Source organism: Anoplolepis gracilipes, chromosome 6 (genome assembly GCF_047496725.1).
Source record: "Anoplolepis gracilipes chromosome 6, ASM4749672v1, whole genome shotgun sequence".
Lineage (NCBI taxonomy): Eukaryota > Metazoa > Arthropoda > Insecta > Hymenoptera > Formicidae > Anoplolepis > Anoplolepis gracilipes.
Genome location: NC_132975.1, coordinates 14,713,077 through 14,725,300, shown reverse-complemented (window position 1 = coordinate 14,725,300; position 12,224 = coordinate 14,713,077). Strand labels below are relative to the sequence as shown.

Below are 12,224 nucleotides of genomic sequence, written 5' to 3'. Positions count from 1 at the left end.
ATATATATAATTTATTATATTTATATATATATTTATATGTATATATTTATATATATATATATATATATATATATATATATATATATTTATTATATATAAATTTATAATGTAATACTTAAATAAATATTATTGAATTTATTTTAAGTTCAAATTTTTTTGTATTTTACGTTTTCCACACGTTTTATCCTAAAAAATATAATGCTAGACTATTGATTTTGAATTTTTTCCGAAATATTTGTTATGTTGCAACAACTGTACTAGTATTTTGTGGATTTATATCTCTGCAATGTCTTTGTAATGTTTCATTGCAATTTGCAATATTGCAATGATCTGTGTTGTATGGGTATGTTGAAAAAAGTGAGAGTTACTGTATGTATAAATAATATATAAATTTATTTTTTTTTTTTAAATTGCAAATATTATTTATATTCTTTCATATTTTCAACATGAAATAGAGATACTATATTTTTTATATTAAAAGTATATAACATAATATATGCTAAAATATACTATATAAAAAAAATTTTAAATAAAGAAAATACAGATGAAAGCAAAGGCTTTTTAAAAAAAGTCGTTTTTAAGCTTCTATTATTTATTTTTCTTTCGCTATTCTTTATCATAGACAATTGGCCTATTTCTCGATTCAATAGTTACCGATGCGAATCCCATTCAATCGTGTTCTATAAGTATATCAATAGCCAGTGCGTAACGTAAAAGTGTAGCCGCACCTATGAAATAGCACAGTGCCGTAATAATTTAAGGAGATTAAGAGCGTGGTAGAATCATATATTTATCTATTTTTCCACCAAGTTGGAGAATTATTCTACTCAACATTTTTTTATAATTAATTTAAAAAATTACTTTATTATTCATGTATATAAATTAGAAATATATGAGAACAAAATTTACGGACGTAAATCGAGATTAAAGCTCGATCGGATATATTTGGGGACGCTTCGGGATATACTCTTTAATTCCTACGATCCTGACATAAAGACGATAGAGTGCAGCACGTGACACGTGACTCAATGGGCGCGTCGGCGCGTACGGCAGAGCGTACGTGGACTCGGTAGATGTTGTTTACTTGCGAATGAATTCGTTGATCAATTTAAAGGAACGCGACGATTTCGTTCTCGATACTTTGAGGAATCGTTCAAGATGAGCGTACGCGAATTGGCCGACTCAAAGGGAATCGTCCACGACTCGTCGGCAGCGCAGGACGATCTGGCGAGACGAACTTAACCCTATTCGTCTCGTGTCTCGTGCGTTTCGCGTTGTGTCACCGCGTCCCGCGTTCATTCATTGTCGCGCATTCCAAACGAATAACTCACAGCGATATGTTACGATACGTGGAGGAGAGCAGCGCTTGAGAATCTTGGCCGAGAACCAAGATTTTTTCTCATTTTAAACCAACTCATGTCCAAAATGACGATGACTGTCACATTCCTCTTATTTATCATCTATGGTGTTTACCTTGCGTGCGCTCAAAAGTACGAGGGTTGTTTCCGCAGTTCCGCCTCGGAATTACCGTCGCCGACACTGGGATACGCCAGCGTTCCTGCCGAGTGTGCACAAAAATGCCGTTCTCATTATTACATGTAAGTGTATAATGTTTGTCAGATAGTTTGACATGTGTAGAAGGGATTTTAAAATACCTTTGTTTCATATGTAGGTTCGCGGCGTTAATGAATGGGCAGCTGTGTTACTGCATCAGCAGATTTGGACAGGGAGGTCCGTCAAATGGTTGTAACGTTCCTTGCACCAATGATCCTAATAATTATTGCGGCAGCTATGAAGCTATGAGCGTTTATGCCACTGGCCAGCAAGGTATGGTTAGCAAATAATATAAATCCTCCGCTCTGTAACCTTCATACTATTGCATACTATGCAAAAGATTTAATAGATATAATAAGAGATATCTATATTGACATGTTTAATGCAAAATAAAGTTTTTAAATATATATATATATAAAAGAAATAAATATATATTTTTAGGGCCAAGTCCACCGAGGAGGATACAAGTAACTAGAGACGACATAGATGCCCTTGTAATAACATGGCAGCCACCTGACATACCCAATGGAAATGTTATGTTTTACACTGTTCGCGCTGTCGCTATAAAAACACACGCTAGCAACGTTTTACCACCTGTTGAAAGTCAGATTCAGGGAGGTGCATCGAACAGCACAATCTTGAGAGGTCTTCAACCAGGCACCAAATATAATATATCTATCGTTGCCAACAATACGCAGGGACCTAGCGATCCAGCATACGCTGTAGCATGGACCTTGATAGGACCTTCCGAAAAACCAGTTACTCCCGAGGTATTGGAACGTGGGGACAGCACCGTAACCGTCATGCTCACCGAAGGTCACAGCGAATACGGACCGATCAGCGCGTATCAGGTAGTCGTTGTACAAGCTGGCACTATACCTCCAGTTGGCTCTCACGTTGAATACTTAAAGTATGAGAGCGCATCGAAGCAGGGCTTAAATTACTATGTTACTGCGCAATTCGACCCATCGGACTTTCATAAATACAAGAGATTCATCGTAGGCGATGGCAAGATGATTGGAGGTTACTATAACGTTCCATTGAAGAATTATTTTGTATCCGCACAGATTGGCCTCGTGGTGATTTCGCGAATAGGGGCGGAGATACAACGTTCCTATTCCGATCTGGCCAATAACATGTTCAATCGCGAAGCGACAGAGACGAACCAAATGGATACTACCGCTCTCGTGTTATGCATTGCAATTACAATCTTGAGTATACTGCTCGGCGCTTTGATATTCCTGTACTTTGTATTGCGACGACGACACGAAAGATTCAATATGCGGAAGTTGCCGGAACAGCAGGAACTCACGTTGCAAGGTCCGGTATATGAGGTAGATAACATGGGTTACATTCCAGAGGACATTCCCGAGAGAGTAAATCATTATCAAGAATTGAAGAAGAAAGTGTGGAGTATACCGCAAAACGCTCTGTCCGTTGATAGTTTTGTCGTGCGCAGAGGTCGATTCGGTACTGTGCATACTGGAACTGTCACGAAGGATGATGGCTCCTCCGGTCCGGTCACGATTCACACCATAGCCGACGGCGCCCTGAAAGGATCCGACAAACGGCATATGCTGAGAGAATTGGACGTGTGCATTCGAGTGGGTTCCATGAAGTATCTCGCGGGACTTGTTGGAACTTGCGAGACCTCCGATACGCTGTATGTCGTTCTCGAATCACCACCGCACATCTTGAAAAATCGTCTGTTAGGCGCGCGATCCGGGGATGCGTTTCCGACAAATCGAATATTGTCCATTTCGACCTCGATAGCGGTCGCGTTACAATATCTGGCGGATTATAAGATTATTCATACCCGTCTTTGCGCACGAAGCGTAGGGCTAACAAATGACTGGACGCCTAAACTTATTGGTCACGGTATCGGCAAGTACTCTTTGGAAGACGTCAAATATGCCAGATGGACGGCGATCGAATGCTTCGATCGTCAGAAGAAACATCAGCCGGGTGTGATCTGGTCATTCGGTGTACTTTTGTGGGAGATACTTAGCATGGGCGGTACGCCATACTCGAACTTGACGCTCGACAGCGAGGTAGAGGACGCAGTTTCGCAAGGTGTACGGTTACCGCAATTGTTGGACGTTCCAGATCCGATTTACGAGGTCATGTTGTCTTGCTGGCGAGATGATCCCGAAGAGCGGCCAACGTTTGATGAACTTACACGACTGGTAAGAAAATAAAGCTTGATTTTATATTATTTTAAGTATTTTTAATAATATATATAACGCGTATTTTTATATTGCGTTGATATGATTAAAAAGAAATATTTACTTATTATAAAAATATGAAATATTTATTTTAACTATTTATGTATGTTTCTCATTTGTAGGATACTTTAACCATGTGCCCAATCACCGCAATCACAGAGCCTTACATACCTGAATTGGAGTTGAACTAATCTCGATTTTCATGTACATTACATAATGTGAGTTACATAATATACATTATGTAATTATTTTATTATTATTACGTATTTAATTACGTATATTTTTATTTGTTTAGCATTGAGTCCAATTTATTTTTTATTTGTAAATATTGTATTCACAAGAGAATCTCAGATTTTATTATCATAAGTGTATCTGTATATATATATATATATATATATATATATATATATATATACAGATTTTTCGCGTAGCATATCTGCATTTTATTTTTCATATATCTTAAATTTAAATTTTATTATATAAGTGTAATATAAGGTAAATCTTACAAAGTATTAATACAATTTCCGTCCATGTTTAGCATAAAATAACTGAGATTAATATAGTTGGTCAGTAACAAAGATAAGGTAAAGTTAATTGATACAAACATAAAGTACGTGCATTGTGTATTAAATAAATAATAGGAAATGTATTTTATTTTTACATTTTTTTAATTTTTGAATTTTTTAAAAATTTTTATATTTTTATTTCTTTTTATTTTTATTCATAAATATTAGTCTTATCCGAATCATATTGTTTTTGTTAGAAGTAAATATTTGTTCATGTTATCTTTGTGACAGTATCTTGTTCACGATTAAATCAATGTACTTAAATGATAATATCTCACTTTCTTCAAGTACAAATATATTATCAAATTAATATGCATCTATAAATATCGTTGAATAAATAATCAGTAAAATTGCCATAAAGCATAGTATTGATCATAAACTAAAGATGTGTAATCTTTTACAAAGATTAAATGTAAGTATTTTTTTTAAAGAACTATAAATCTTTTATGTACGAGATTTATATCGTATATGAACCATACTTTTGTCTTAAGTCGCAATAGATTACTTAATGTATATTAAGTTTTTATTTTGCCAATGTTGTTACAATGTACATTTATATTTTTTATTATACATTTTTTTTACAAAAGTATATGTATATTTTGTATTATGCAAAGAAAAATGTCATTTTATATATTGTAACATTGCGATACAATGTGTCTATGTATGTAAAGTAAGAAATAAGATTTTTTTATATGTATATATTTTCCTTTACGTTAATTTTATATTTTTTATTCCCGATTACAAGAAAAAAGAAAACAAACAAAAAAAAAGAGATATTTAGTTTGTCAAATGAGAATCTTAATTTCTAGTGCTTAATCTCGTGATTCCTGTGAAATCATGAAGGTAAATTTTTGCTTTTACAGTTTTTTAGATTCTTGTAATCTTAGTATCTTTTACAGTTATATTCTATAAAAAATTTTATTTTTACATTACTTTTTTTAAATGTTTAACATTTTTATAAAAAAATAAGCAAAAAAATATTATGCATCAACTTTTTACTCGTTTACTTTATATGACGATCAATCGTCTCGAAACGTATGATATTTTTATTTATGTCGTATGAGGTGACGAGACTTTGCTTGAGTGAGAATGCGCTGGTTTAGGACCGATCGTAGGTGTTCTGCTAGACGTGGGGCACAGAACCTGTTTGTACGCTTCCCTGTAGAGTTTGTTGGTACCGGCATAGATGAAAGGATTAATTACCGCCGAGGCCCAAGCGAGCACGGACGCTATGACGTGGAGTATCGGGATCTTCATTTTCTCGTCGATCACGTTCATCAGCATCAACGGCATGAAACACATCAGGAAGCAAAGAAATATGGTGAGCATCAGTCTGGTCACTCTGGAATCCTCCCTTCGTTGAAATCCACCGGCTCGTCTACCAGCGCGTCTTCCCATTGCGTGTGCCTCGAGATTCCTCCGGCTACTCCGGACGCGCCAATATATGCAGAGATACGAAACACTAATCACTACGCATGGTACAACGAAACCAAGAACGAACAGAAGCTTCTTCGGGCTGGAACCGTTTTTCTTCAATATGGTGCACGAGAAGGTGGCTGGATCCAATCCTAGAGTGCCCCAGATCCCGAGCAAGGGTGGCAGCAGCATAAAAAAACTCAGTGTCCATATGGCTATTAACATCAGTGTTATCCCGCGACTGGTATATAATTGGTTGTAGATGTCCGATTGTGAAATCAGTACATATCTAGAAGAATCAAGAGTCAGTCACCCAAATCATTATTAAAGTGTTTTTCAGGTACATTTTTAACAATATATTATAATTAATATATTTTTTTTTTCATATGTGTATTTTTAAAAATTATATCAAGATAGACTTCTTATATCGAAAAGTGTAAGTTTCAGAGAATGTTCAATGAAACTTAGGTACCTGTTAATAGTAATGGCTACCATACTGAGTAAAGACACAGCAACGTTCCCGTAGAAAAATAAGGGAAATATCTTGCATAGGGTGTCGCCTAAAATCCATGCTTCGTTTAAGTATCTACTGGCGGTTAAAGGTAAATTAACCGCTGAAAAAATCAAGTCGGAGATACTGAGGCTTATCACAAATGCCGTAGTGGCATGTCGTCTTAACTTGGTGTATTTTAATAATGCAATTACCGTCACTAGATTACCTGAAATTTAGATCTATGTCTCAGGGAGTTGTTGTTGAAAATTTAAATCTTTAGAATTGTTGCAGGCAAGTGTAAAGGATGACTCTTAAAATATAAAGGCTGTTACCTAACACTCCGATAATGCTGAATATTATAGCGCAAACAGCGGCAACGATAGTCACAGATCGCGCGAATGGCTTGTAGTCTCCATCTTCTGCGGTAATTGGAATATTAAATTCTGCAGTAAAGATCGTATTATTTGCCGTAAAGTGCTCCATTTTTATCGAATTTGCAGAAAACGCTCCTTCTTTCCTCGCATTCTTCGAGAAGTCAAAAGTCAATGCGGCTCACGTGCTGTAAAAAAAATTTTTTAAATATTCTGACGAAAAAATTGACTCTTTATGATATTTTAATTTTGAGAGATTTTCTTTCTTGATCTTTATTTTTAATGTCCGATTTCTTTTTAAACTTCTCCAAATTATGAAAATTAAAATAGATAATAGAAGACAAAAATAGGAGGGAATAGAAAAAATGAATCAGAATAAAAGTTTAAAATAAATTTTTCATATTTTGGAGATTGTGACGTTTAAAACAGATTTGCTTTTAATTCATCTATCTCTTGCAGGATAGAGTGTCAGAATTAGTCCAATTATTCTGTCGCATTTACACCCTTTTCTCATTCATTCATGTTCATTTTCGCGACGGACACTTCCTTTTTTTTTCATGTATTTTCATTAACCTTTTTGTTTACTTTTCGCTGCTAACTTTCTCAATCTTATCGCGACGGGCTTCTTAAAGGAAGAATTTCCGGAAAAAAGAGTGAAAAAGAAGAAAGAGCACACACCCTTCGAGATGTATTCAGAGTCGTCTTTTATCGTGCGTGCTGCATCAATTCATTTCCATATCTTTTCTCGCGTTGCTCGCGCTCTTCCATTAAAAAACACAAGTTAGTCACGCCGATAAATTTTTGTGACCTTCTCGGAATACTGATCCCTCTGTCTAACCGCCGGCATTGCGACAATGTGAACTTTGATCTCCAAGGGAAAGAGTTCGCTGAATCATTTCATTTATTGTTACATCGTAGCTGTTACTCGAGAAGTATTTCTCATTTAGAAATTATTGCGATATCTTATAGCCGTCACGCCAATTAAGTCACTCAACAATTCGTCTTAAATATCTTCTCTCTATCTTGTAATCAATTTTTTATTAATTTTTTTGGATCAAATTTGTTTTTTTTTTTTTTTTGTAATTAAACATGTATTTTCTATTTTTTATCCATGTCAACGATTGTTTCTTCTTTGTTCTTTTTTTTTAATTTTTTAACTTTAGCTTCTAAATCTTATTAGTCCTTTTATTGTTTCGATCTGGTTATCGATTGATATCGTGAGTTGTACTATGGTCAACACTTGAATAGCTTCCGTTATTCCGGCAGACGCTCGTTCACAGACTGACGAACTCTGCTGACTCGTGTACCCTTTACAAGTACACCACAAGTCTCCTTATCTAACTCACTCGATTTAACTTCTCCCCTTCTTCTTCTTCTTCCTCTTCGTCTTTTTACACTTTTCTTCCGCTTTCTTCCGATCTTCGCGGTTAATTTCGTTCATTACTCTTTTGATTTTGATTTTTTTTTTTTTTTATTAATCTTGTTGAAACACTTAAAATCTTTTAACATTTATATCATGAACTGACTATATTAATGTTGGTCTAAAATTATATTCACATTTTTAAATAACAATCTCACACACACACATACGTGTTTAGATATTAAATTTATATATGCGAACTATAGAATAATTGATATAATTGTGCCTACAATTACAATAATCTTTGATCGATGAATCATTGATTATTGTTTTGTTCTAACAATGATTAGAGAAATTAATCTGTTAAGAATCCTAACAAAATGATAGCACACATTTTCTTGAAGAACATATGATTGATTCTAATCGAAAGATATACAAAAGATGTTGAAAATCATTCTTCTAATTGTAAGAACTGCTAAATGAAATTCTGAATGTAAAAAAAAAAAAAAAAACAAAGATATAAAATTAAATTTGTGATAAAATTAGTATAAGAACGGTAATTTTAATTTAAGTAATTTAACTTTTTAATTTTTAAATAAATGATCCTAAATGATTTAAAAATCATAGCAAATAATTTTAATTGACGATTAAAATTTTGTTTGTAAATAATTCAGTTTCTTTTGCTGCATATAGAGAAATAAATATCCTTTATATCAATATATTTATACAATAAAATTGAGCTAAAATTATACAAATTCTGTAGTTTCAATCTGAATTGGTTCATTCAATCATGTGTATAAAATATGAGAATTATAATTTTAATTGACGATTAAAATTTTGTTTGTAAATAATTCAGTTTCTTTTGCTGCATAGAGAAATAAATATCCTTTATATCAATATATTTATACAATAAAATTGAGCTAAAATTATACAAATTCTGTAGTTTCAATCTGAATTGGTTCATTCAATCATGTGTATAAAATATGAGAATTATAAACTCTCTCTTTCGTTCTCTGGTTTATCGAGCTTACAAAACATCTTGATGCACTTTACGTTTCAAAAATAGCGACTAAAAGAATAGTAAATTTCAACGATATATAAATTTTATATACGATCTTTTTTTTCTTTGTCGCATTCCATTTCGTTCCGTTTCATCCATTTCGTTGTTTACTTCTGATCGAAAGTTTATCCGCCTAATTTGGCCGTGCCTGGTGTTTCTTGTGCCGTATTGTCAAAAATGAAAAATCGATGAAGATGGATCGTTGAATCATTTTATCACGCGCATTAATTAAAGATGAAAATAGAAAAACTGTGCGTCAGAAAGAATAAAAAGATAATAGAATCTGTCCTTGAGATATCATTCGATGATATTAAACACTCGGAGTATGTACGTTCACGTCGTAATATTATTGAAGTATGTTTACCCGCACACATATTTTCTTATGTTTATTTTCGATTTTCACTCAACCATAGACATCGTACATGTAGACGTCACACACATGTATATACAATATAATACATTTCATAATTAAATGATATATAACAAATATATAATAATAAAATAATAAATAAAAAATATAATAATTATATATATAATTTTTAAAATATTTTGTTTCAATATATAATTGTTACCTCTGTAATAATTTTCCTGAAACGCAGTACGAGACTAAAATCTAAATTATGCAAAGGCTAAATAGTTTCTTTTTAATCTCGTATTAATTTGAATAAAGTTGATTCACGCGATTCGATGCACGTATTCTATACACCCACACTTTTCTGAAACACGTGACAAATACCCGCACGTGAATTACTGCAGAGGCGGCACGTGTCTCATTTACTGTATTAGAAAGCACATGTAAACATTCAAGATGATACCCTGCTGTCTAATTTAAACTTATTTTAGATAAACATCGAATCACACAAGTCTTCGGTTCACACGTGAAATCATTTCGATGAGAAGTACAACCGCCGCACTAGCTAGCTCTTTCCCGATTCTCAAACGATCGGTGAAAGCGAATATGACTTACGTCCGTAGGCAGCAGCTGTCAACGGTCACAAAGGGCCACCGAACAATCGGAAGGAGTGGCCCTCAACAAATAAACTCACCCTACTTGCCTTCTTTCATCCCCTCTGCGGCGCGCATCGGCCGACTGTTGAGCTCCTTCGGCTGATTAAAGGTAGGTTTTTGTATCCCGCCGAGTTTAGTAACGGGGAGGGAAACGTCACAAGGAAACTCGATAGCACGCACCGAGCGTGGCAGAAAGTGATATGAGATTTTGTCTTACATCTCGCTCTCTCTTTTTTTGATTTCTTTTTTCTCAACGTAAAACTTGTGCGAAGATGAAAATTGAAAACTCTTGACTTTTCCTATTAAATTTAATATTTTTTATTTAATATTAATTCGTAATTAAATTTAATTGAAAAAAAAAAAACAGAACAAAGGATGCAGATTATTTATACAATCACACAGATGGAATATTTTTTTATCTCTTTGCATTGAGTATAATTCACATTTAGTGGTTGATTAACTGCGCAGATAATTTAGAGGCTCTTAAAGACGTACAAGTGTTGTAGATTATTTTCATGGTTAACCGCAAAAGGAACAGAAGAGAAATAGAAGTGAACATGTGTCGAGAAAAATATCCAGAAATTTCAGAGATATTTTATTTTATTTATTTAAATGGAGTATGTTGGTATAAAATCTAATATCATATATTTAAATGCATGTATATAATAAACAAAGAAAATTATTTTTAAGCTGCATCTTCCATTTTTTTACCATCTAGGAAATTTTTACATAATAAGTCTCAATTTCTATCGTCCAATAGCTCGTTGAATTAGGAATGTTTTAGGAATAAAGATATATTCTTTAATCATAGCGTCCTGTTTCTCTGATAATGAGATATCGAATACTGGAAAATAAATACCCGAAGAGCCGTCGTAATCAAACTGTACACACGCAATAGATCCATTCATATTTCGACATTGGTTATCAACATGAAGATTATAGTTACCACGTAACACAAAGTTTGCAAGTTTCATAATTGATGTCATGTTTTTAAAAATTTTTGATTAAAAATGAAATATGTGAATATTACGTGACGGTTTATAATGAAATTTTTCCTGCACAATTTTTGCACTGTATAAAATCTGCTTCGATAATGTATCACAATTTATTTGTTACGTATAGCATCATCAGTTACTGTGACAGTATCGCTTGCTTTGATTTCAGTTCTTAATTAATAATGGGTTAAAGTGTGGATTAATCGTGCGGGTAATTGTGAAGCACTGTCGAATTTTCGGCGCAACGAAAAATAATTCTCTTTGAATAACACGTTTGAATGCTTTGAAAGAATTGAATGGAGGGAAATTTATTACACGTCACGATGTTTTTTTTTTTACAATTTCTCTGTAATTTTTTTGGAACAAACCAGACTTTTTTCCTTTATCAAGCATTACTGAAACAACAAAAAATTTATAATACACATTGTATGTCACATTAGTTTTTAAATTAATATTATTTCTATTGTCGGCATTGTGGAAAATTGAAATACATTTAACAAATAAATTAATTTTCTCGCCGTTTTTACGTTTCTAACTTGTTTGTTATAGTTTTATTCATCAAAGAACTAATCTAAAGTTTAACAATTTTTTGAAGGAAAATTAAAATTAATACTTTTTGCAATTATAAGTTTTAAGCGTTTCCGCGTTTAATTTCCTTCATCTCTATAGAGAACCACTGATTCACGTACTGAATGAATCCATTGTGCGCGGACTGCTCTGAACACATACGCCATTTGAATTGAACAGTGCGCTATTCATGAAATATTCGAGCGTAGTGTGCGTAGACTCTCCTCTGAAAGGGAGAAGGGCGAAGTTTAAGGAACGGGTCGAAATGACAAATAGAGCATTCTTCGCGCGTTACTAGGGCTGAGAAAGCTGACTGCTACCCGAACTGCTTCGAACTCTTTCGAAATCGGAACAGAAGCATTCGATGCTACGATGACATTCATTAAGGGAGAATATAATCGACGCACATGGCTCCAACGTAACCAGACTCTACAATAATAAACGACAAAACCTATTTCTAGGGCCTACGGATCGAATGCATTAGAATAGTGTTGAGAAAGATTGGAGAAACATATAACGACGTTATTTAATATATAAACAGTTGTAGTTTGACGGATGTCATTAAACAGTCACGTTAATAGAATGCTTGCATTACATTTAATGAAAAAT

General features: G+C 33.6%; 2 protein-coding genes across 6 annotated transcripts; one reads left to right on the top strand and one right to left on the bottom strand.

The window, feature by feature from the left end:
- Window positions 1-1,040: 1,040 nt before the first annotated feature.
- Window positions 1,041-4,135, top strand: LOC140667020 (putative inactive tyrosine-protein kinase Wsck). The gene is made up of 4 exons (XM_072894650.1): window positions 1,041-1,598; window positions 1,673-1,827; window positions 1,996-3,740; window positions 3,902-4,135. Exons 1-4 carry the CDS (start codon window positions 1,417-1,419, stop codon window positions 3,968-3,970), a joined length of 2,151 nt encoding a protein of 716 aa, XP_072750751.1. The 5' UTR covers window positions 1,041-1,416; the 3' UTR covers window positions 3,971-4,135.
- A 743-nt stretch (window positions 4,136-4,878) lies between these two features.
- Tre1 (Trapped in endoderm 1) lies at window positions 4,879-10,242 on the bottom strand. 5 transcript variants are annotated; one of them, XM_072893795.1, is made up of 4 exons: window positions 10,101-10,242; window positions 6,587-6,813; window positions 6,234-6,480; window positions 4,879-6,050 (listed from the first exon to the last, which is right to left on the bottom strand). In XM_072893795.1, exons 2-4 carry the CDS (start codon window positions 6,735-6,737, stop codon window positions 5,396-5,398), a joined length of 1,053 nt encoding a protein of 350 aa, XP_072749896.1. In that variant the 5' UTR covers window positions 6,738-6,813; window positions 10,101-10,242; the 3' UTR covers window positions 4,879-5,395. The 5 variants fall into 5 exon arrangements, with proteins under 5 accessions (XP_072749896.1, XP_072749895.1, XP_072749894.1 ...); XM_072893794.1 differs by having other exon boundaries at window positions 10,092-10,241; XM_072893793.1 differs by having other exon boundaries at window positions 10,013-10,149.
- Between the last annotated feature and the right edge of the window lie 1,982 nt (window positions 10,243-12,224).

Coding starts and splice junctions, on each gene's coding strand:
- LOC140667020 (XM_072894650.1), top strand. CDS start 1,417: ATGTCCAAAATGACGATGACTGTCACATTCCTCTTATTTATCATCTAT. Junction 1,828..1,995: donor TTATGCCACTGGCCAGCAAG/GTATGGTTAGCA, acceptor ATATATTTTTAG/GGCCAAGTCCACCGAGGAGG. Junction 3,741..3,901: donor TTGATGAACTTACACGACTG/GTAAGAAAATAA, acceptor TCTCATTTGTAG/GATACTTTAACCATGTGCCC.
- Tre1 (XM_072893795.1), bottom strand. CDS start 6,737: ATGGAGCACTTTACGGCAAATAATACGATCTTTACTGCAGAATTTAAT. Junction 6,481..6,586: donor CAGCATTATCGGAGTGTTAG/GTAACAGCCTTT, acceptor TCTAAATTTCAG/GTAATCTAGTGACGGTAATT. Junction 6,051..6,233: donor GTAGCCATTACTATTAACAG/GTACCTAAGTTT, acceptor TGATTCTTCTAG/ATATGTACTGATTTCACAAT.